Consider the following 25,833-nt stretch of genomic DNA (forward strand, 5'->3'; position numbering starts at 1 on the left):
ATGATATCTCAAACGTGGTGGTCTAGTGTAGGTAGTATTCTACAATAAGCTGTCGTGGTTCGTGCCTGAACTACCTGAGAAAGATATCTCAAACGTGGTGGTTCAGTGTAGGTAGTATTCTACAATAAGTTGATGTGGTTCGTGCCTGAACTACCTGAAAGAGATATCTCAAACGCGGTGATCCAGTGAAGGTGGTATTCGTCAATAAGCTGTCTTGGTTTGTGTCTGAACTACCTGAGAAAGATATCTCAAGTGTGGTGATCCAGTGAAGGTGGTATAGATGGTATAGATGATGTGGAAGGAGGCGCAATGTTACAACAGTCTGGGTGCGAGACTTCTTCACTTCCTGTTTACTAGTGACGTCACAAGAGGAAAGTATTGTTGCTTTCTTGTCCAAATGAAATGCTTGTAAAGTCTGTTTTTGAGAGAAAACGTTTCCTATTGAGAAAGAAATGAATTTTTTGATAAGAAAACTTATCTAATGTATGGTTATTTAAACGCACGTCCAAATAAACGGTAGGTTATTATGCGTTTTCGAGCATAAATTCACCTCGAACTACCGCAACAATACCAACCATGTGGACAGGTTTTCGTGTGTATTTCAAAGAACAGCACTATATTGCTGCTTAGTTGTAGGGATATGTACTGAGCCTACCTCTTTCAATTGTATTGCTGATTTGAAGAAGCGATCATCAATTGATTTGCACTGTGTTCAATTGTATTGTAAATATTATGCATGCAATCATTCGTCTTAAAACTCTTTGGCTCGATTTAATGTTTGAAAACTCAAGGCATTAATAAGAAAAAAGTGCAGAACTTACAAGCTTTGCAGAAATGTTCAGGCAAATACAGTTAAATTATGACTACGCCGGAAAAAGTCGAGTGTTTACCAACTGCCACGTTTAGTACAGGTTTAATGTAATTTAATTTTGTTCAATTATAAGTAACTAAAAGCATGGATGCTCTCTTCAATAATTTACTCTTTACATTAAAGAGACGTTTTCAGCAAAGAGCAACATCTGATTGCCAGGAAAAGCGCTTTAAATCTTGCCTCGAACCCACAGACAGCTGGATATTTATCTTGGGAGGGTATATCATATTTCTTTGGACGATTGTGGACAAATGGTACATACGGTGGTCAAATTTCTCCACCACCTGAGAAGAAGCTTATTGAGACAAAAGGTATTATGGTAGAAATGTGAATTTATATTGTACGAGTTTAAGGAAATAATTCAGCTTCAGTTTGTGTCGATTACGTTCAAGATTATGACAAATGTTCAAGGTTTATTACTTTAATTGATATTGCAAGAACCTTCGGGCTATTGTTAATGTAAGGACGTTGGAAAATTGTCATCTAAAATAAGTTTTTGTACTGTTCAAAACAAGACAACTGAGTGTATAGTTGTGAAAAGGAAAGGGAGAACATTTCTCAGAAGTTAAAATAATCATTTAACATTTTATTATTCCTTTCTTGCCAAGTGTTTTTTTCCTGACTGGTAAAGGTGCATTAATATTATTAAGTAGACAATCATTTTGGTAGTTTTATTTGGATATAATATTACAAAGCTTTACTTAAGAAATAGTTTAATTTTGATTGTTTGATGTATAAGTATAAATGACCTCTCTTTCATAGATTTCATCTCCATAGGAAGTAACTTGTCTAGATAATTTTCTTGAGCACAATTTATGCATGACAAAGATTGTTTATTAAAACGACTTTTATGTCAGTTTATTCCTTGTTACTACTGTACTTGTTGAGCATTGTTTTATAAACATATTAGTGAACAATCCTTCCCCAGGGGGTGTAGCTGCAGAGGTGTAAATCTCAATTGATCAATGTTTTTTTAATTTCAGTTGACTCAGACTTAATCCAGGAACAAAAGAGCGAGTACATCCAGGGACGTCTTGGAGCAATGGAGGACACAATGGAGTACACAGTGAGTATAATGTCTTTGCAATATACCTTGCTATGAAATATGGAATAACAACTGTCTAAATTTCTGAAAACTCTTTTGACATCCATACATAAGAAATGTCAGTCTTGCTATAATTACTCCTCTGATAAAGGCTTTGTATCGAAACATTGAGAGTTTTTGTCAATTGTAGTCAGTTGTTATAACACATTTGATTATGCTGTTGGTATACTTCATGTTTTTTGGAATATGTCTCTCTGTAATTTAGTTAAATATTTCTGCGTGCAACTCTTCCTTTGTCCCCTATCTGCATTGTAGTTAGTTAGTCTTAATTAAGCTGCAACAAATAAGCTGTCCCATGTAAAAAGAATGCTTCCACATGTCCCCTCTCCTCTTTTCATTGTGTCACAATTAAGATTGTTAATTTCATTCACAATTCATGTTTAGGTGACAGCGTTTGACACACTCCCAAAAATTGCTTTGAAGTTTGATGTAACTCCCTCTGAGCTGAGCAGATTAAATAAATTGGCAATAAGGACACTATACCCAGGACAGGTAATGATTTGAGAGCTTTGTTGACTGGCTTCTATGAGGGTTGAGCCAATAATATGCATTGAAAATAATGTGAATATTATTGTACCATGTGGCTTGAAATTTTGTTGAAAGAGCATTATTATGTTTGCTGCAATATATTTATCATTTTGTGGCCATATTCTGTGCCTGAACCTCTTTTAAAACAACAAAAAATATTGTGCAAAGCCTTCAGAAAATTAATTCTATCCTTTCATTCTGTCTAGTGTAGTTAAGTCAACCTAAGTACCTGTTTTTGAAAGTGGCACCTGTATTTTGATATAAATAATTAATATCCTTAACAGTCTGCTTAACAAGGCCATATATCATAACAAATGCAATACATTTACGAAGTATCTTTTCAGTTCTCTATAAATACTGAATACATATGCTAATATTTTTCAAAATAACGAAGGAAAATGCTAATACTAGTCAAGAGCATTGTGATAAGATGAAATATAATTTCCTCTGAGAGAGATGTCTGGGGAAAAATCAGTGGAAAAAAAGCATGGATTGGATTTTCTCTATTCCTGTTTGACTCTGGATAAATGCTTCAATGTAAACATTTTTTAAAATTTTTTCCAATGCTTTTATTTGTCTGTATGGATATTATTTAAACTATGCATTTTCTAATCATGAAGTGTGCAATTCTAGTTTTATTGTACATCTTATTTAAGATCTACATATGCAAATTTTAAGAATTCAGTGATACTGCATAATGTAATATAAACATTGCTGTTAAGTTGTTGTCTTGTGTTGTATTTCCTTGTGTTGCAATCTTTTTAAACAAAGCATGATTTATTGCACAAGGTAAAGTCAAATGTGTGAACTTCAAGGTTGTTAAAACTGCATGTTTCTGCCTAGTAATAGGAAGAGAATCTGAAAACCATGTTGAAACTGACTGTAAAGCCATATTAATTAATCGTATGTTGTTTTCTTTCTTTAGGTGCTAAGAGTGCCCTGTACTAAGCCTGCTGAACCTTGCTCAGAGTGTTCTCAAACTGTTCAAGGAAATACAGACACTGCAGATGCTCCTAAGGTAATGTACATTGCATTTCAAGATGAGATATAAACACGACCAAACATTACTATAACTAAGCATCACCAAACACAGTGAGACACAGTTAGTACATGTGTCTTTCATCTCTGTGACTGAGGTTTGATTCCTGTAATATGCAGTTGTGTGATTATAATTTCACCTCAGTCACATGTGAGAAGAGTTCTTCTAGTTTGACTCTACCAAACACAGTGGTTAGTACATGTGTCTTTCATCTCTGTGACTGAGGTTTGATTCCTGTAATATGCAGTTGTGTGATTATAATTTCACCTCAGTCACATGTGAGAAGAGTGCTTCTAGTTTGACTCTACCAAACACAGTGGTTAGTACATGTGTCTTTCATCTCTGTGACTGAGCTTTGATTTCTGTAATATGCAGTTGTGTGATTATAATTTCACCTTGTGAGAAGAGTTCTAGCTTCTTGTTTAAATCTACCAAACACAGTGATTAATACATCACACACTTCATCTCTGTGACTTAGCCACTCAGGTTTGATGTAGGTCAAGTTTTATGCCTTGATGAGATCTGATTTTCATTTTTTTGCTTTTATTTAGTCAATGGCAATGGATCGTGGTTTAGAGCTGGAGAACATTCCCTTCGCTAAGAGAGTTTCTTTTGAAGATATTGGTGAAGATGTCTTGGAAACATTTATAAAGATTAAGTCCAAATACATCACAGATGGACAGGTGAGATAACAATAATTTATTATCATATTGAGTGAGCGTTTCTGAAGAAAAAAATATTGTATATTTTTGATCGTGTCTAGGGTGTGGTAAAAGGATTTTTATTAATCACGCCACACGCAGTCATCTTCCATCCAGATGTTAGCGAGATTTTAGTGGTTGATCGAGGAAGCGAATATTACAAAGTAAACTTCACGATGCAAAGTGTTTGTTCAGCTGGAATGTTTGATGATATTGCGTCAATGGTCGTTCATGATCCCTTACAACCAGGACAGTAAGTACAAGTTAATCCTATCAAGTTAAAACCCGGAGTAAACTCGTTCTCTTCAGCTGTAGTTTTAACGTCAAACTGGAAACACTTCTTTCTCGATTGAAGTGAAAATATGATCAGACAGTCGCATTTTTTGTGATTACGTTCATATTATATCCTGTTCTAAAGACCGTAACCAGTTTTGTGGCCAAAACTCCGCACGTTAACTGCTGAGTCAAAATCTTGCTGAACTAACTGAAGTATAGATATCCTTTTAAGTTGATCCATTTACCTGAATAATTGCTTATCTTTTATGGAACTAGTCTAAGCTTTATAATTTACTTCGTAATAAAGAATATAAGTTTGCATTACAACGTGTAAAATTATTTTCTTTCAGTTTCTTCCTGGACAAACCTCTCATGCAGTGGCTTGGGGATCCAAAGTTAAAACCTTTGGAGGACATCAAGGAAGAGGATAGCTGTAGTACGTTGCATCCCTCAACGTCCCCACATCAATCAATTACCCCAACAGATCCATCAACGTCCCAGGAACAATCAATGGAATCCTTAAGTGAGACGACAGAGAGTGTTTTACTCACGGAGGAGAGTCATGGAGGAACGACGGACGAAACTTGTCCTGTGAAAGAAACATTTCAAGAAGAAGACAATTTAGTAATGGAGAGTAATAATGATTCCTCAGAGAATGAAGGCAAAACTGAAGATATTGACTTAGGAAACGAAGATAGATTACGACGTTTAGAAGAGGGAGAAAATTGTTTGAAAAATGTTTCAAGTAAACATGAAAAAGACCTTGAAATATCAGAAGATAGGACTTCAAATGAAATGACTGCAAAGTCATGTTCAAAAATTGGCTATGAACGAGCTACATTGAGTTCAGTTGAAATGAGCTCCCAGCAAACAACTGACAATTCTGTTGAAACAGACGTTACGTCATCTGACGCAATATGCTCAGATGACGTCATACTATCATCTAGCCAGAACCCAGGTCTTGCAAAGGAAGATCTTGATTTTAAAAACGAAACTGATCCAGCACTGCAAATGTACAGTACTCCTAAATTAAGACCGTATAAGGATGCTGAGGTTGAACAAGGGTTGGAAACAGATAAGGAAGGATATGGAGAGGGGATATCTAGAGATAGTGGAATACATGAAAGTAAAGATGATGTTGATGAAGTGGATAGTGATGGTCATAAGTGGATAGATCCGCACAACTCTGGTAAATTTGTTTTTCATCCTGACGTTTTGTCCTTATTTTCTTATTTGTGTATTTTTGTTTGCTCAAGTTTTATTTTTGTATGTTTTATAGAATCGTTAGAGGACAGCGTCTTTCCAAGAAGATCAGAACATTACGCGGACATGCCTAAATATTTGTGCGTAAGAATAAAGAGATCGTGTTGGCGGGAACACCGTCCTGTGTGCTGTCGTTTTGCACATGAGGCAATTCAACGAGCGACCGACGAAAGAAGAGAATTCTGGTTTTCCATTCCTTGTGAAAGGTTAGTCATACTGTCATAATCCAGTGATCTGGCGTTCTCGTATCATGGTCGAATATATACCTTAGCAAGATCTAATATACTGAAATATGCTGGTTTTAATTATTGTTTTAATACTTACCACCAGGTTGCTGGAAGTCTATGGTTTCTTTCTCGAGTGGTGTCCGGCAATTCACGACGGTGATACGGACGATGACGACAGATCAGACGACGGAGATCTTGTTGGTTCATTGGACAGCGACTACAGTGTTATTACAATACCCAAAGATGAAGAAGATGTATGAGAGACTTGCTTTCTGTTAGAGATTTGCATTTAGTTTGACGTGATTTTCACGTCTATGTGTCGTACAGTTTTTACAACGTGTCAATTATTTTTCTTCCAGGGATTTGAACTTGTGGATAATTTCTTCTCCGGCAGCCCAGAAAAAGAGGTACGTCGTTTAAAATTAATATCATTGAAGACGTTCTTGCCAGGCGATATTTAAAGAAATTAACAGGAAACTTGTGAAGGCATTCTGGTTGACCACGGAGTTTTGAACCTGATTTAGAAACAGATGAATCAGCGAAAGACTAGGAAGAGAACTCACAGTCGGGAGAAAAAGAAGAAAAAGAAATCAGAAACAAAAGAACCAGAGAGAAGAACAAGGTTTGTAAAAATTCTGATATCTAGTGATATATATCCAGTGATATCTAGTGATATATATCCAGTGATATCTAGTGATATATATCCAGTGAGTTGCCTGGAACGAGAAAGAGTTGTGCTGACGATTCTCCAATATTTTTAGTTCCTGGAGTATGTGTTCGATAGATGAACCGATAATGCCTGAAGTTATTGGTAAATCTGAAATACTCACAGACTCGCATATCTTACAGGTACGCACTTCCGTTGGGGATTTCTACAGCTTCCCGCTGGTTTTCACAAATTTTTTCCTGTAGCAACACTTGATCACTCATGTAGAGAAGTGAAACGTACAGTATCTGATTTTATTAATCTCTCTGTTTCAGCTTTCTCAGTGTCTTCCGTCTCGTACGATTGGACACAGCTGGCGCCTCATCTACAGCACATATCTTCATGGTATCAGTCTGAAGACATTATATCGAACATTAGCAGAATACGACACACCAGCCTTGTTGGTCATCTTGGATGACTCACACCAGGTGAGATCAATTAGAACTGATAGAGCTATCCTGTATAAATAAAGTTAGTTTAGTTTAGGTTTCCTTCTGTAGTAACACTGGATCAATAAGAGGTGATTCTTACTGGACCTCTAGGAAGAACAGTTTAGAACTGATAGAGCTATCCAGTATAGGTGAAGTCTGTTTACTTGTACATATTTCAAAATGGATGATCTTTTTAGGTCTTTGGAGCGTTCGCTTCCAGTCCCTTTGCTGTGAGTGAACATTTCTATGGCACAGGAGAATGCTTTCTCTACACATTTCATCCGCATTTCAAGGTAAGAACAACAAGTTTATCCTACACAAGACTTGTGTTCCGTTTGTTTAGTAACGAATCTTTAATAATCCTTTCTATTCTGCAGGTCTTTCGTTGGAGTGGCGAGAATAATTTTTTCATCAAAGGAGACATGGACGCCTTGGCTTTTGGCGGTGGCCAGTAAGTTTACATCTCAGGCTTTGTTTTACCAACTAAGGTAGACTAACAACTAAGATAAGATCCTCTTAATTTTGAAGAAATGATCCAACTAATCTTAACATTTAAGATTTCTTTCTGTCTATCATCCCCAGCATGTGATTTAGAAACCAATAAAGCTATTCTAATATTTTTATATACGATTCAACCTCGTAACATCGATCTAAAGCATATAATTTTTCGGCAGAGGCAATTTTGGTCTGTGGATGAGGATTTGTATCATGGGAGTAGCCATCGTTGTAAGACTTACAACAATGAACCTTTGAGCACTAAAGAAGACTTTCTATGCAGTGGTGTGGAGATTTGGTGCTTTGAGTAAAATAAATAAGTGAAAATTATAAATAGTGTTAAAAGAATACAGTATATGTATTTTTGCTCTTAAAATTGTTAGTGATAAATCCAATTATAAATCAAGTTTATGGTAAATTTGAAAACACGTAACCGTGTTACAATACTGCGTCATAATATGTAATACAAATACTCTATATAATCCATTAATGATCTGGTTTGCAGGAAATATTCCGAAGGTGACGTCCTGAATTGTTGCGCTATAGATAACCAATGGAGAAGGTTTAAGAAAATGAATTTATTTAATGAAATTATAATTATTACCTTGAAGAAGAGTTTGTGAATTTGAATTGCTTTGAATGCTTTTATTAATTTAATTTCTTTTGAGTCGTGTGGCGCTGTTTTAACCAGTAAAATTAAGTTGAATGAAAATGCGTGGAGTGTACAAGCACAACGTTTTCTACCGGGGAAAATCAGGTGAAATCTATTAATTTTATTTCCTCTAATAATTTAAACATTAAGTGTAACGAGTCATACCTCGTTCAATATATAATCTAACATTAATTTACTCTAATAATTTACTCTACGTCATAATGATTATTATTGATGAAAACATCAAAACAATATTCCAAAAAGCGCCCAGATCACGTCATCGTGCTGTCGTCATCACTGATGTTCCCAGAGTTTCTGTTCCACGCACGGCCTTTAATACTGCCAGAGACCTGTGACTTAGATCGTGGCTGCATAGTATCAGAATAGTTACTCTGAAATATATATATACATATTAACATTAAACTTAATATATGAAAACTTGGCATATATGAATAGTACTTTGCATCCTTACCTCGTTGTCAGATTCGTCACCACCTAAGCCCCAGCCGCTATTTCCAGCTGCTTTTGTGAAGTCGAAATGACTGTTGCGACTTCGTGACGACGTCTTTGACCGCGATGATCGCTGCGTTTCAACTGGAATATCATCATCGAAGATGTCACTGCAGATTCGTCAATCATAGGAATAAACAATGAAATATATTAATTGGTAAGTCATCATTAAAAGACTGAAACACCACGAACAAACAAAGGTACCTAGAGTTGTTGAACCCATTTTCAGATCCATTTGGGAAAGATCTATCAAACGTCTTGTTGAAAGACACGGTATTTCTCGGTGTCAGTTCTTCTATATTTAAAAAAGATGCATCATTGGTCACATCCGAGACACATATTTAGCTGCAGTAAATTATGGTCACATACGTTCACTGTCTGACAAAGGCCACGTATTTCTTTCCCTCAATCCCTAAAACAATCAAATTAGGCAAGCTCTAGGATATGGTTATCACAAGAAAACACCAGAGCTATCATCATCTAAATACTCACCATATTTCCACTTGTTTCAGAAGCACTGTCAAGATCATTGAGGTCTAAAATAAAGACAAGCCCTTTTTAGTTTAAATTCCGCTCCTAATTCTGATAATATCATATCATTTTATAATCCACCTTGTTTTTTGTTGAGATCGTCGAACAGCCTTGAATTAAAATCACCTCTCTCGGCTTCAATGAAAAGGAAACTGTATCTCAGTAACAAAATCTCATGTGATAAATTAGATATTTATTAGTTATACCTTCAGACAAACTGTTATCGTTATCACCAATTATTCTAAAAGAAAAGTATTAAAATATACATTGTTCTTGAAGATTTTGAACGTGAAAATACTTTTTATTTCAGGATGTAAGAATACCTGGCACATCTTGCACAAATTGTGACGGAAACTTCTTTATTTCCCATCCGTTTTAACTAAGAAGAAAGTAAGATATTTCATGTTAAAAAAGACTATAAAAAGAAAAATTATAAATAAAGATAGTTTTGCTTCATGGACCAGTTTAAATTTACTTTATCGAGTTTAGCTCCTTTGAGAGATGGCGTTTCATTTACTCCTTCGTTCTGTAAATCTTCCATTCTTTCCATTATTTCTGTTCCACGTTCCTCTGGAGAGGAATTTTTTGTACTTCTTCTCTTTTTCCCCGGACCATCTTCCAACAGCAGCGCCTAAACGTAAATATTTCTGATTTAAACTATGTACGAAACAAGAGGTTCACTTCTGTGAAAGTCTCGAGCCTTAAAAGACGACTTCTAAATTATTTAGCGAGGCAGTCTCAACCTGCAATTCTTTGCGGTGCTTCTCAACTGCTTGTCTGCTTGTTTTTATAGATCGACCCCTGGAGGAATGATAGAAGAATGTTAGTTTTGAAGACAACAATGATATTATAATGTAATTACTTCTCGTTAATCACCGACAGTCAGCGATGTCAAAGCATTTTATTCTGAACGTCACAATTGTCATGCGTCACATGCATTAAAAACAAAAGGTAATGAGCTGAAATCCTCATTATCTATTGTTTTTATGCCTCATTATGTCCAGGTATATAATAAAAGCGAGGTTTGACCCAGCCCTTGTTTAACGCTCACACGTGCAGAAGAAACATCATCAAGAAAACTTCAGAAGAAAATCTCGTTCGTCTGCACGAGGCGTAATTCTGATTTAGTGCATGGGATAACATTATCCGAATTTTGTGAGTGAATAAGACCCGTACCCAGATGTCATTGATACAGGTTGGTGGATATTTTTATCTGATTGCTTCGATTTCAAACGAAGTTCTCTGCTTAGTTCATCATTGTCATCTGCTTCATATGAAATCTTTTGTTCAGAACGTCTGCTCTCGCCGTCGTCCCAGCTTCGAACTAAACATTTCAGGAGAAAGATACTTTACAACGACGTACCACCGGGCACTGGGCCGTTCAAATTATAGAAGTAATGATGAAATTTCACGCGCTACGAACTAAAGACGGCGGTGTTCAAATGATATATTACCCCCACGATATATATCTTGATTTGGCGAGGATTTGATCTGAGCTGCACCTTCGTTCTGCATTTGAAACAGCTCATCAAAGTCCTTAGTTGGAACGCGAGTGTCATTGTTCCACGAAGGTTTAGACTCTGCAGAGAAGGTAAGATTTGCTTTAAATTTCTAGCCTGTGTTTACTATATAAAATCCGTTTTATTTATTAGTATTCTCTGCTCTTTAATTCAGGTTGATGCAGTACAAGAAAAATGTCGACAAGAAAAATACAATTTGGCTGGATGAACCACTATAACTTTGAACTACTATAACTTTGAACTAGGGCTGTGAACATTTGATTGCAAAACCCTCATGGATGAGAAATTTATTTAAAGAAAATGTGTCCAGGAAAGAATGCTAACAATGGTGAGACTATATCTGTTGTTAAAGTTTGAACTAGGGTTAACTAAATACACTCGTGCAACTGACAAGCAAAATCATCGAGATAGAAAGCTAAATCAGGTCAATATATACAAAAGCTGAAAGCATTAGCAAAAAGGACACAGGCAGATATGGTCTTTATGTTAACTGTTTGTTGCCATAGCCTCTTGTGTAACTGTTGAGTGAAATCATTGAACATCACAAAGAATGGTTTAAGAAAAGTGCACAGATGCTACAAAACTTTGTTTTCTAAATTTGATAATCCTAGATGAGACATCTACCTTGAACTAGTCTAACCTTGTCTATCACCTGACCATGTTTCATTCTTAATAGTTTTAAAATAATTTCCAGTCCAAGTTCTCAATTGATTTTCCTGTTTTTTAGATTCCGGTCGATCCACACCAGCAGACCAGGATGCAGCCAAATTATGATCTGACCTTCTCTTATTACCTAATATGGATCCAGTTAAAAAAAAATGGATGGATGAATTTTTACTTTAAATTGGAAAGATGTGTGTCCATGGAGTACAATCAATATGAGGTTTGTTATATCTTCATTATCTTGTATAGTCGCTTCTTAAACCTTGTATTTTAATTGCCTTGTGTTCATATAGGCAACCAATAAGTAGCCAAATTTGTTGTTCTGTCTGTAACTTAGAATATAACAACTAAAAGCTTTATTGAAACAGTTTTAAATTATCAAAATAAGCAAATGCTATTCACACCAAAATTTATACAACTGTATATACTGACCCCCACTTTGTGGATGATTTGTCTGCCTTAAAGATGATCTGGGTGACATGTGATTATTCTATATGTGACAAATTAGTAAAATTTTATACTTTGAACCAATGAAAAATGCCCGCAATCACTGATGTAGCAAATTTGTATGAAATCAAAAATTAACTTACAAAACTACTTTCAAGTTGCTTGGACTGTTTCTTATGCATTACTTGTAGAATTTCAATTATATATCCAATTGGATCATCTGGTGTGTCCTGAATGACACTTGCCATTAATGACTAAACACAATTCAACCATGATTATTTCCGCACAGAAAAACTTGACTATAAAAGGCTTTCAAAGTTCTACATTTTTGAAATAATTTACTTAATACTTTCACTGAAAAATAAAGTGATCTTTATAGATGTATAGTATTAGAGACATTCTTGAAGGCTGGCAGCACTGCTATGAATACAGTAATTGTAAAATATCAAACATGTATTTTTGAGAGAGGATTTCTGTCAATTTCCCAGCATCTACGTCGAAATGAAATGTCAACACCAAAGTTAATTTTACTATAAATAACACTGCCTCGTCTTACGTATAAAACAGGTTTCATAAATCTTTAACTTCTGAGATATTAACGGAAAACACAGGCTTTGAGGAACGCAAGTTTTATTAAACTGAACGCATAGTATATAAAGAAAACGAACGCTAGCAAAATACACATGATCCATTTTCGTTTTAAAAGAATCTTTTTACCTCGAATAACGGCCCAATTTTATGCTTTTTTAAGTAGTTCTGAACTCTTATTGCAGCCATCTCGTATTTATACACAGTAATAGAAAAGAAAATATTTTAAAATTCCATTTTATGTGCAACTTCAGTTGTGTAAATCAACTCGCGATACAGCCGCCATGTTACGGGTAACCATAGCAACATGACGACACAGTGTTGCCAGCACTGAGCTATATAATTTCTGGAATTATTATATAGCTCAGTGGTTGGCAGATGAAATTTCCAAAAAAATATGCTTGGTTACGTCAAAAGTTCACAAAAATTACAAAAAGCTCATCTATCTAAATTTTAAGATTGGAAAACGTCGGAATATGTCGAAATATCTTCGGAAATTGTCGGAGATTATCGAGATTGACCACCAAATAAAAATGAGAAACAACTCTTTTTAAAGATGAGGTAAAGTCCGTTCTGCGCATATATTCCGCGCATCAACACATTCCATCAGTGGGGGAGCAACTTTTGGAATGTTAATGATATGCGATATTAGCGCGTTGTATTACAAACGGCAGTTCGGGAGCAAAATTATTTTATTTTATGTCGCAAGGCAAAGAGGCTCGAATTGCGAGTCACGACGATAACTTATCTTATCATAAAGCTGCTAGAAAAAAGCAATATTATGCTGAAAGGAATGCTCCAAGAATTTATTTGTTGAATAAGGCCCGAAATGGCGAGGCTATTTGTTGTCGCTACAGACGCCACCTTCTCGCTTGTCCTACAATTACAAATAAAAAACGTTTTAAATAACGGCCGGTTTATTTACAAGCTTCGCTTTATATTTTCTTCAAAATATAACAATATTTTCTTCAAAATATAATGAAAAATAAGCATATTCATCACAGATCACAGCCCGTTGAGCGAGAAGAAAATAATAAAATTATAACGACGCATACGTCATGTAAAGATTTTATAACCAACGTAAACAAACATTGTTATGCGCAGAATATATGCTCAGAACGGACTTTACATCATCTTTAACAATTTTAAAAAGTTTATAAAAAGTTCACAAACCTTCGAAGTTCATAAAGGACCTTTAAATATACAGTTTTTTTACATGTTGAAAATTTAACTTGTACCGACTGGATGCCCCAGTTTATACCCACAAAAGATTATGATCTGCATACCAAACTTCTAGTGATTTTCTCAAGTGGTGTGACCAAAATGCCAGATTAATAAGTGTTTCTTGATTGCGGTTATCCTGAAAGCAACCTTTGGCTTTGACTAAGCTTGAGTTAAACTTTACTAATTAAACCACATAAAACGACCAGCAGGGGACTTAACCAACCAACCATGAACCCCCCCTGAAAACTAGTTTGTCGGCAAATAAACGATTTTAAACCTTGCAGGACCTTTTTTACTGTTTATTTTTTTGGCATTGTAAGCAGTTTAGATTTATTATTGAATCCCGGCGTTTTCATCAATATACATGAAGTAAAGATGTCGAATTTCAAATATTTAATTAAGTGTAATAATGTAATCAATTTAGAAAAACCACACCCATTGATCAAGCCCATTTTGTTGGCAAATTCGATACTCGCACCCCCCGAGCTGCTTAGCGACGGCCCTGGTGATAGTATTCTAGTACCAGCTTATCTATGACTATGTAAAGCATCTTCATATTTCGCCATTGATTGACATTTGAGAAGTAATATTAAAAGTAATCTATCTATTCATCCATCTATTTTAGTTCAATATGGCTATATTATGAGTAATCAGAACTCTACGACTGCATACAGAAATCTTTGCTCTCGAACCAGAAAATTAATGAACTTCCAAAGTGAACCAGAAGGAAAGGCTGTGGAGTCTGACAGCGCTGTTGATTTGGACCAAATACGAGCTCAAATAGTGGCATATCTTATTGGGGCAATGCAAAATATATTGCAGCTGAATCTGTTGAATTTGGACCTGGTGTGTCGTCTGGAAATTCATTGGACACAGTCTCAACACCTCAACGTGTTAAAGGTATGTTGATTCAATATTCAACAAAAGTGCATGATCAGAAATTTCAAAGAGGACTTGTGCCTGGATATTCGACTTTTACTGAATGACCGGGGAAAGTTTATTTTGGAGACGCATACTTTGCGAATGCAATGACAATGGGGGCAAGAGACATGTTCACTTTATTGATGAGTGGAAAGCATTTGCCAGAATCCGGCCTCGCAAAGTTGCAAAGATATGAAATTGGTTTTATATTTTCCAACATCATTTTAAAAGCCTTTGTCGTCCACTGCTACCGTGGAAGAGACATTCTAGAGTCTTTATTCATGAAATACCTGCCACCTTCAGAAAGAGTTAATTAATGGCTGCAGAAAGAGAGCTAAGGAGTGGGTAGAGAAATGGCAAGACGTTCATTTCCTGATAATGTTGAGTGATTGGCGACTCTTTATTTCTTCTTTCTTTTTCATTACTTTTTTTATCCTCATTAGTACCATCATTCTTCGAGACAAATGATTTTTAGCAAAGAGTACGATCTTTCTTCCGAGACAAATGATTTTTAGCGAAGAGTACGATCTCTTTTCCGAGACAAATTATTTTTAGCAAAGAGTACGATCTTTCTTTCGAGACAAATTATTTTTAGCAAAGAGTACGATCTTTCTTTCGAGACAAATGATTTTTAGCAAAGAGTACGATCTTTCTTTCGAGACAAATGATTTTTAGCAAAGAGTACGATCTTTCTTTCGAGACAAATGATTTTTAGCAAAGAGTACGATCTTTCTTTCGAGACAAATGATTTTTAGCAAAGAGTACGATCTTTCTTTCGAGACAAATGATTTTTAGCGAAGAGTACGATCTTTGAAGAGTACGATCTTTCAGAAGAAGTGTGCGTACACACTGTACGATTTTTCAGCAACAAATTGCGATCTTTCAGCAGCAGGTTAGCTACGTTCCTTCATGAGCTGACTCCGAACTTTTAGGAGCTTTCTGCGATCACTGAGCTATACTATAATTCCTGGAGGGAGTGTTTCTCGAGTTTCAGCTTTTCGAATTTCTTTTTGAAGCAAAAAACATGGCGGACATCGTCTGCTGAAAAATATAACCTTATTAATAACCTGCATTTAAAAGGTTTTTCACCATTGTGAGTACGGACATGTTTTACAAGATCCCCAGATCTACGGAATGCTTTCTCACAAGTACTGCATTTGAATGGTCGTTTATCAGAATGGATAAACTTGTGTCTGGTTAACAGGCTTTGATTTCTGAACTTTGATTTTTAAAGCGATTTTTAAATCGCCCGTAAGACTTACGTCCAGACACTTATGAAAGGACCTAACTTTATCGTTATATTGTGAATACTTATTGAGTCGAAATTCAACAAAATGGCATAAAAAGTACGAGTGATGTTTGAAGTAGTTGAACATAAAAAATGAACGATGTTCATCCAGGATCATGTTGAACGAGATGATACACGTCAACCCTATAGTTTTCATACACAGCAAGTTTGATTTTAGCTACTATATACCAAAATCATCTCCAAACCTTTGGCCATGGTATTCGTAGATCGTAGTCAGCTATATATAACTATATTACATAATTACATCGTCAAAATTTGAATGTTAGAAAGGTTGTCACCACTAACATTTATTCCAAATCACATCCAGTCCAAAATTTTACAAAGTAACACCCAGGATACTGAAATTTGTGTTTATATAATGAATAATTTCCCGTGCATACGTTGTTCTCTTCAACATTATATATCTCAATTACACCGTCTTTTCTTACGTTGTACACATTCGATTTCTCATCGCTGTCTTCATCAATTATAATCACTACTTTTCCCTTCATTTTATTTGCCTTAAACTCGATCTTGAAATGAATGATACGGGTTTCCAGTTACACGGCTCTTTTTTGTAGAACTAAGGCCATTTAACGAAGCATCAGCTGCTATTTTTGTTTCTTTCTTGATCTTTCTTTCTTTATTTTTGTTTCCCATCTGAAACCTCGTGATGAAGTGATTTAGATGATCATGCCATATTTTGAACGAGTGAACTTCATATTTGTAAAACGACATAAAAAGTAGAGTATAAGTGAGATTTTAAGCAGGAAAATGAAAGGCCCGCACTTTAATTAGGTTTGTTTGATGTCCCAAATTTGAAGTTAATTCACCTTGCTTTCAAGGTCCATTTGGCATCCATTCTTTGAGATAATATCCCATATCCCTCCATGGCACAAGGAATTATTTCTTGAACTCCAGAGTTAATTTAAAGTCGAGATCGCGTCTCTTCTTTTTCTTGTCTTCCTCTTGATACATAAATCTTGTTATTAAAAACATAAAACGTGTGGGTACGGTAGACTGCTGTTTGGAAACAGCTAATTGCTCAATTTCCGAAGACTGCTGTGTGGAAAAAGCTGATCGAAGGAAAATGGTCGTCACAAGGGGGTCAACTGACAAAGAAATTTTCTAGTACGAATGTCGACCTGCAGTTTACTTGGTACAGATGTAAACAAAATACGCTGATTTTTTAAGGCAGTGACGGTGACCGAGTGCGGGATAAGTGTGTATTTATCTGCGAACAAGCGAACTATCCCCTAAACTGAAATCACAATCGTTTGAGTATAATGATTATACCAAACACTCTCAGTCAACTATGTCGGTCATGTCCGGCAGTCCTAATAGTTCAATTTCGGTTGGCGCTAGCCTGGTAAAAAGTAACCAAAATTTACAAAATAGCACACACAGCCGACTGTCCCCCGTGTTGGTCAATAATTCCTCTCAGACGGAACAGACTGCATCACCTAATAATTCTGATTGCAGTTGTAAAGGTTTGGCCGCCGATCTCGAAGAGGTTAAATTGGATTTGCTTATTATGCAAACGAATTTTGAGAAAAAGCTAAATTCCCTTATAAACACACTTGCTGACGACAACGTGAATGTAAATCAATTTAGGCATGACCTTTCTTGTCTAAAAGGAAAAATATCCTTTATCTTTACGCTCTGTTGTTTTCTTTCTTTTTAACCTTCCGGTTCCTTAATTTTTCGAAAGGAACCATCACACCGTCATTGTTTTGACGGCGCCCTGTTTGTTGCTCCTCGCACCATACCGTAGTACGGTGGACGATGTTGACAGGGTCCATCACAGCTCCACTTATGCCGTCTGTAGAACTTAACCTGTAAAGAGAAAATTTTCAATCGAAATATACAAGATATAGCAGTGAAAATCAGCAAGAATGTCTTCACTCGCTGTCTTCTGGCTATTCAAAAACACGGCAATTAATTCATCTGCAAAGCCAAAGGCAAAAATCAAGTTGACAGATATTCTTTCATATACCTCAGCAAGATTCCTTAAACTTTTCCTTGGCATCTCCTGTGATTCTTCCTGGATCAAGTATGACTTTTGGATCGAATTTAGTCACCTTATATAGCCTGAAAAACATTCGAACGGACAAATGACTGTATGCATGGATAATACTTAGGTCCACCAATGGTCATGCTGTGATGGAGCCCTGTCTGTTGCTCGTCGCACCATACCGTAGTACGGTGGACGATGTTGACAAGGTCCATCACAGCTCCACTTATGCCGTCTGTAGAACTTAACCTGTAAAGAGAAAAGTAACTCAATAATGGTGTAATGTCAGTCGTGTAAAATAAACTAATAGGGTGACGTCAATGGAGTAAAATTAAGTGAATCTAAAGGGGTGAAATAAATGGTGTAAAATTACGAATAATAATAATAATAATAATAAATGGTGTAAAATTACGGTGTAAATTTAAAACCATGACATTTACAGCTTATTCTGCGAATATTTCTTGCTGTAAATTTGTGATCGGGTAAATGTTAAAATCATTTTCATCAGATGGTTCAACATTTTTCAGCTGCAGTTGCCTGTTTTGTGGATTTTGCTAGGCCACAAACTCGGGGTCCAGCAATCTTTCTGCTATTTTAATGCCCTGGCAAGATGTTTGCAGGCTCGAGTCCCTCTTGGCTCGCAGATCTCTCAGAGTCGCGGAAGGAGTCTTCGCGAACGAGATGGAGCGCGATGTTGGATTTGCAGCTTCACATCTCGCTGCATTAACCAGCTCCTGATTTGTATAAAAGAAAAAGTTAAACATTATGCGGAGTTCGAAAATCGTTTGTTACGATAAGAAGCAGTTCGGCATGGTGTCATTGTTCATATATAACTCAAGTATTTTACAAAAGATGACGAGTCATCGATCTGCAAACTTTTTTTATCGAGCTAGACTATAACGCATGTAGCCAGAGTATTCGTGTAACCTTCTAAAAACAAACTAGGAGAGTTAATAATACATATGAAGATACTAATGGCATTAATGTTCGAGTGCCATTTCATCTCTTTCAATATCCACTGACCTCCCACGACAAGCCCAACGCCTGGATGACCCGTTTTTTGAAAGATATAGCTCTTTCATTGCCGCCGTTTCCCGGCGCTGGGGTTCTCACTGATGGGTTTATCCAAATCAAGGCTGCAGCGGCTGGCTGAAAACCAAATTAGTGAGGGACATGATTAGCAACTAGCGAGCGAGACCATCTTAACGAGTATAGATGGTAGCTGTTGAAATAATAAAACCTAGATACAGCAACTCTACTTATCAAAAACGAAGACAGAATTACTCAACTTCCGCAAACCCAATTGGGAATATTTAACACATCACGGAAACCTTTTTGAGTGGATTTTAAATACTGGTCTTCAGTTTTCATCGTGTTCAAATTAATCAAAAATCCTCGTCGCCATCAAAAACATGCATGCTTTCATAGCGACGAGGTTCATCAATTCCGACTTCGTTGCATCATTATACAGGATGGCAACATACATATGGAACTTACATCATTTTCCTCATCCAGCAACTTTCTTAGTACGCTCTGCTGCAGCCTCATCAGCACCGGGACATCTACCAGAACATATCCAAGGGCCTGTAGCAGTTGGTGGAGCTCGGGCTGCTCGCCAGCACTAATGTTGATCTAAAGGTAATAATAAAATGCTCATATATTACAACTATACTTATCGTCACTCGTCAGCTACACCGCTGGATACTAACCATTATTCTGACGAGCAGTAATTTCGCCAATCTTTTGTCTGGGATTTCCCGAGCTCCCAAATACCGGCGGAGGATGGCTTCCATTCTATTCGCCCCTTCAGATGTTATACGGGGCCACACTGTTGCGAAGCGCATCCCCAAGGCTAGAAGCAGGCCCTAAGAAACACAAAAACAGCTATAGCTTTTCTATATAATCAAAAACTATAGTCTATAAACGATTGCAATTACTGATAGCTATCCTAACAAGTTATAACCATGTACTTTTTGTGTGGTTTCATACTGACCTATACTTTTGTGCTGCTATTTACCACTAAACACTCTAAATATAAATTATATGCAAACATAACAATACTTACCCCATTTCCGAGGTACCAATAATCATCGAGTGATGGAAATCGTTGGTACCCCAGATTTTCCGCGACGAACCCGTTTATCCTTCGGGCTGGGGGAACGTCCCGATATTCAGCCTGAAGCTGTTCGTAATAGGCCTGGGCGTCCCCCTCTGTGATGTTGCGTATCAACGCGACGCCAGAAAACTTCGTCTGAAGAGCTAACAGCAGCGACCGTGGTGTTAAAAAGTCGCCGGCTTTCATGAGGATGTATCTGCAACAAGAATAAAGACTCGTTGGACACAAAAATTTCGAAACATTTGAGAACATTAGTTTATTTGTCGATTTTTGCCGTTTATACGACCAGGGGCGTAGCGACTGTGGGCTAAACATTCATGTTGAAATAGTTTTCAAGTTACTTTTTCATCGACTCTTGAGACAAATACAGCATGAAATCAAGGGTTAAGTCGCCAGTTATGCAATTGACATGCAGGAAAGTAATTTTTATATATTATGCTGCCTCATGATTTAGACATGATTTAAACACATTTCTTTAGGTTATTTAGGTAGGTAAAAGAAATCAGTTAACCTGCACCGTAGAACGAGAACGAATGTTTTCATTCTAAGTCGCGAATGTAGCAAATTACCGAAAAAAGTGAATAAAATCGAAAAAAATTAAATTACTTTGAGTGGTAAACCTTGCTGCACACTTCGTCAAGCTGAGTGCATGTGCTTCGCTTTTGTGTGGCCGGAAAGTTGAACGAAGTTACACTCGCACGTTGCTCGAAGTACAAAAAGAAAGCCATACCTTCGCACAACACGACTCCCATCGTGGAAATCGACCCTTCCAGTAGCCTCTACGATCCATCGCCATCTTCCCTCGGCTCCGAGGACCGTAGGATTTGCATTTCCTACGAACCTCAGAGAGACACTTTTAACAACTTGGTTTCGAGCACGGTTCATCAAAGCAGCAAAGCAGAAAAGCAGCAAAGCAGAAAAGGGCGGTTTTTATAGTTTTGGCGCGAAAAACCACTGAGCTATATAATAATTCCGGATTTTCAGCTTTGCTGACGCCACATTATTTAACCTCGCATTTTCACTTACAAAGTCATTCGCGGGGCCCACTTTACTTCGCAACTCGAAAGCTTGCCGTAGAAATACATGTCGTTATACAGGAAAAATAACTCTCTTATATCCGGTGTCGGGTCTATCTTCTCTGAGCGATCGTCCACGATGGATGATGATGGCTTAAATTTTCTTTTTAAACTAGTTGTTGTTCCTTGTTGTTCCATGTTGGGTCAACACGAGGTAAATGTAAGCCTGGTTAAGCCCCAGGCACTGAATTTATAAGCCCTTTTCGAGTTAAGCCCCGACTACACCCAAGACACGACCATTTTTCAAGTGAAAACATCAACAAGCAGCTAGGGCCCCCACACCAAATATACCTAAGGGCCTCATTCTCGTCCGTTACGCCACTGCTTTGAATTAAACCTTCCACGTCATCATCATCATCGTCATTTGACCATTTCACCTGTTGACTTCTTCTTTTCTATTTTATATGTTTTTCGATTTTCGATAATTGAAATCTTTGCCTGAATGTCAAGACTTTTTTTTGCTCAAATTAATTCCCAAAAAAAATTTCCCCCCCCACGGCTGCTCCATTACTTCTTCATCAGTCTCAGCATTGCAATGCGAAAAAGAAGAAAAAAGATCAGTTTTATTTCTTTTTCCCTGGAAGTCTAAGTTGGGAAAATTGTGTTAGACGAATAATCAATCCGGCTTTGCTTGAAACCTGGTAATTCGTGAGGTAATTCTTAGTTGGAAGAAATAAATTGCCGTACCTCGCACTTCTGCGGATCTCCCTTGTCCCCTACGAAAAGCAATGGATTGTTAAGGATTGTTTATTATCATCTCATTATATATTGTTTGAATTGCATTCGACAGAATCTGGCTTCACAAAATAGATCATAAACAGCGAAAAATCTCAATCAATATCTCATATATATATCTCATATATGAAATATAAAATATAAAATATCTCAAACTATTAATTTATAACACACATTTGGAACAAAACGTAACCAATACACACACAAAAGCATCACTTCAGCATCCAAGTTGTTTTGCTAATTTATCTGCCTTTTCATTCCAGCATGGCCCCTGTGTCCACGAACATGGGTCCATTTTACATCCATTCTTTGAGATAAGTCATATAACTTCATGATATCATCTGAAGATCCGATCTGATCATTTGTAAGATCGTAGTCTGCTGTTGACTGTTATTATCCAATCCCCTCGTTTTTCTATAAGTCTTTCGCTCCTTCAGATTTTTCTTGTTTCCTCCCCCCCTCCACTCTTTTCTCCAAGTCTATTGGAGCGCCGTAACCTTAATTCAGTCTAGAAAAGCAATGGATTGTTCAATTAAAAGAAATAAACTGCCGTATCTTAAGCTGCGCCGTAATGGTACGTAAGTCTACAAAAGCAATGGGTTGTTAAATTAAAAAAGTGAATAAAATCGAAAAAAATTAAATTACTTTGAGTGGTAAACCTTGCTGCACACTTCGTCAAGCTGAGTGCATGTGCTTCGCTTTTTTGTGGGCGGAAAGTTGAACGAAATTACACTCGCACGTTAGCTCGAAGTACAAAAAGAAAGCCATACCTTCGCACAACACGACTCCCATCGTGGAAATCGACCCTTCCAGTAGCCTCTACGATCCATCGCCATCTTCCCTCTCCGAGGACCGTAGGATTTGCATTTCCTACGAACCTCAGAGAGACACTTTCTATAACTTGGTTACGAGCACGGTTCATCTTGATCTTTTACAAAGCCAAAGAGAACAGCAAAGCGGCAAAGCAGCAAAGCAGAAAAGGGCGGTTTTTATAGTTTTGGCGCGAAAAACCACTGAGCTATATAATAATTCCTGGAGGACCGGCTCGCCACCAAAAAGCGTACCAAAAAAGATGGCGGATTTTCAGCTTTGCTGACGCCACATTATTTAACCTCGCATTTTCACCTACAAAGTCATTCGCGGGGCCCACTTTACTTCGCAGCACGAAAGCTTGCCGTAGAAATACATGTCGTTATACAGGAAAAATAACTCTCTTATATCCGGTGTTTGTGTTAGGTCTATTTTCTCTCAGCAATCGTCCACGATGGATGACTCTAATTTTCGTTTTACTGGTTGTTCGACTTGTTCCTGCCTCCGCCATTTTTGTTTACCACGAGCCACGAGGTAAATGTAAGCCTGGTTAAGCCTGGTTAAGGTTTTCACTATAGCTAGTACTGGTTACTGCCTCGGCCATTTTTGTTCACCATAAATGTAAGCGCCTGGTTAAGCCCCGGGCCCTGAATTTATAAGCTTTTTTCAAGTTAAGCCCCGACTACACCCAAGACACACCTTTTTTTGCAGAGGGCTTAACTCGAAGTACAAAATTTATTAATTACCATGCAACCGCGATACAGTGCTTTAGGCGCACTCCTTCGCCCTCCGGCTGTTTTCAAAAAACTTTTTATATATATTTTTTAATTTTTCGCTGTTTTTGTAACCGTATCTTGATATTTTCTACTATTTTTTTTTCGACGTGAAGGAACAACTGCCTCTTTTTTTAATTTGTGGATGCTGCTAGTCGCTGAAAAGGGGGATTGACTCGCACTTGTAAGATTTACATCAGTGGCGTCGCCAGCATATCTACACTACTGCCGTTATTAGCGACACGACCATAGGCACTTCTGGTGAATCTGGAATCACAATTACGGGTATTTTCTTTTCTCCTACTTTTACATGTGAGCTGTCACTTGTTTGCTGGCCTTTTGTTTGTGAATCTCCGTTTTTTGTTTTTTTTATTCCTATAACTCTCCGGTTCATGAACCTTTTCATATGTTCCTCCGCATGTTCGTTATTGCCGTTATTAGAGTTTTTAGCGTGATTGTCGTTATTAAAACTAATGGAGGCGGTTGTTCAAAAGCCGGTTAGCTTAACCCTGGATAAAGCAAATCTAATAATAATGATAAAAATAATAATAAGTGGCTCTTCATCTGTAAAAAACAGACGGCAAACAGGTGGTTTACACTGACGGTAGAGAGTAGTGTCGTCAGATTAATGTGTGCCTTGTAGCACTTATTGGTAATGGTATAATGGTTTATTACATACTAAGTTAAAAAAAGTGAAGCTAAAAGTTTTTTAATACGATAAAAAGGTTAAAAATTTAAAAAATTTACATGATTTAAAATCGAAAATATATATGCAGTATCATTACGAAGATACTTAAAATTAGCAACTAATGGTTCCTCTTCTGCCCAAGTGTTTTTCATCGAATTCTCTAAACTAGAATTATATTTTTCGATGGGATAAAAAAGCGGCCTATACTTATATCGTTCGGTTGTACCTGAGAAATTGTAATATTTTTGCCATTTGAGCTTGTCTGCCGGCACTTTACCCGAGATACTTTTTTCTATATCCACATTATCGTCTCTGCGTTCCTCCAAGGACTTAAGATTTAGTTCTCTCACAGCTTGCTGGTAGTCTAGTTCAAAGCAGCATATTTTTAGCACTCTCTTTTGGATTCTTTCAATCTCTTTAACTTGTTCTTTTGTTAGGTTGCCAGTCCATACTTGGGCTCCGTATTCTAACGCAGATCTTACTACCGCTACATTCTTCAAGGCTTCTTTGGGTGCATTATAACTGTTTAAGACCCTGAAAAGATATAGTCTCTTGGTTCCTTTTTTTCAGGCCGGTCACGGTCGCATGGACAGAATCTCAAAAGCCGCTTCGCCCGCGCGGGAGAAGCGGACGTTAATGGAGAATCGCCTTAAGATCGTAGTCTGCTGTTGACTGTTATCATCATTTCCTTCGTTTTTCTCTAAGTCTTTCGCTCCTGCGGATTTTTCTTGTTTCCTACCCGCCTCATCTCTTTTCTCCTCTGTCTTTAAATCAAAAGCTTTGACAGTTCGATCCGCTGAAGCGCTGAGCGGCTTCCCATTGTGCATGTGGCTGTTGAAAGAGAAACAGGAAACGTTAAATCGTAAGCCTCGGCTCTCGCAAGTTATTATAATCAAACTGCTTCAAGATTTTAGTCATCTTTTATACCTATTATATACAAAAATATTTGAAAAAGCTTTTATAATGTAACTTGATTATCTCGCTCTGATCTTGCTTTCGTTTCCCAGGCAGTACCCATAGGATATTGTTTACCAGTATGGCACGTACTGCATCCGTGTGCGGTGTGTCCAATGAAATCCAGAGAATCTCTATATATAATCTTCAAGAGAATCTCTATGCAGAGTAACCAGTAAATTTAGAATCTAACACGTCGGGATTGTCCGTGGCGGTTGATCTATAAAACACATATCGTAGTCTGCTCTTGATTAAAAGATCGTAGTCTGCTCTTTGAAAGATCGTATTCTGCTGTTAACGAAAGATAATTTTCTGCTCTTGAAAGATCTTTGTCTGCTTCTAAAAGATCGTTGTCTGCTTCTAAAAGATCGTTGTCTGCTTCTGAAAGATCGTATAGCCTGCTCTTGAAAGATCGTTGTCTGCTTCTAAAAGATCATTGTCTGCTTCTGAAAGATCATATAGCCTGCTCTTGAAAGATCGTTGTCTGCTTCTAAAAGATCGTTGTCTGCTTCTAAAAGATCGTAGATCGATTTGTTAACAATTTATATTTAACTCATTCGTTCGGTCTTAGAAGATTGTTCACTGTTGCCTAGTTTGGCACAGACAAGCACTGTCTGCTGCAGATTGCGTACGGCTGGATGAAAACATACAACGTCTGTGTTTTAATTTCTTCCAAAAGAT

General features: G+C 37.1%; 1 protein-coding gene, 2 long non-coding RNA genes and 1 pseudogene across 4 annotated transcripts; 3 read left to right on the forward strand and 1 right to left on the reverse strand.

Annotated features, from left to right (window-relative positions):
- The first annotated feature begins 384 nt into the window (after positions 1-384).
- On the forward strand, positions 385-8,093 carry LOC114527623 (annotated as a pseudogene).
- Positions 8,094-8,404: 311 nt separating this feature from the next.
- Positions 8,405-12,834, reverse strand: LOC114527433 (uncharacterized protein C8orf34-like). 2 transcript variants are annotated; one of them, XM_028549079.1, is made up of 16 exons: positions 12,683-12,834; positions 12,109-12,219; positions 11,951-12,008; positions 11,496-11,648; positions 10,790-10,915; positions 10,512-10,659; positions 10,079-10,136; positions 9,811-9,966; positions 9,659-9,714; positions 9,542-9,576; positions 9,417-9,470; positions 9,297-9,340; positions 9,174-9,216; positions 9,009-9,096; positions 8,767-8,914; positions 8,405-8,686 (listed from the first exon to the last, which is right to left on the reverse strand). In XM_028549079.1, exons 1-16 carry the CDS (start codon positions 12,740-12,742, stop codon positions 8,567-8,569), a joined length of 1,458 nt encoding a protein of 485 aa, XP_028404880.1. In that variant the 5' UTR covers positions 12,743-12,834; the 3' UTR covers positions 8,405-8,566. The 2 variants fall into 2 exon arrangements, with proteins under 2 accessions (XP_028404880.1, XP_028404879.1); XM_028549078.1 differs by having other exon boundaries at positions 9,009-9,099.
- LOC114527434 lies at positions 8,874-10,188 on the forward strand. The gene is made up of 3 exons (XR_003687412.1): positions 8,874-8,961; positions 9,646-9,725; positions 10,129-10,188. It is a non-coding gene; the product is annotated as an uncharacterized LOC114527434 (long non-coding RNA).
- Positions 11,081-15,907, forward strand: LOC114527435. The gene is made up of 3 exons (XR_003687413.1): positions 11,081-11,183; positions 11,583-11,738; positions 14,403-15,907. It is a non-coding gene; the product is annotated as an uncharacterized LOC114527435 (long non-coding RNA).
- Positions 15,908-25,833: the final 9,926 nt, after the last annotated feature.

This window comes from Dendronephthya gigantea, unplaced genomic scaffold, assembly GCF_004324835.1.
Source record: "Dendronephthya gigantea isolate DGI-Jeju-01 unplaced genomic scaffold, DenGig_1.0 000045F, whole genome shotgun sequence".
NCBI classification, from domain to species: domain Eukaryota; kingdom Metazoa; phylum Cnidaria; class Anthozoa; order Malacalcyonacea; family Nephtheidae; genus Dendronephthya; species Dendronephthya gigantea.

Bases quoted from the DNA above. Each gene is read 5' to 3' on its own strand.
- LOC114527433 (XM_028549078.1), bottom strand. From the start codon at position 12,742: ATGGCTGCAATAAGAGTTCAGAACTACTTAAAAAAGCATAAAATTGGG. The intron at 11,649-11,950 runs GTCAGTATATAC...GATCCATATTAG, and splicing joins AAATCATCCACAAAGTGGGG to GTAATAAGAGAAGGTCAGAT. The intron at 8,687-8,766 runs GTAAGGATGCAA...TATATATTTCAG, and splicing joins GTGACGAATCTGACAACGAG to AGTAACTATTCTGATACTAT.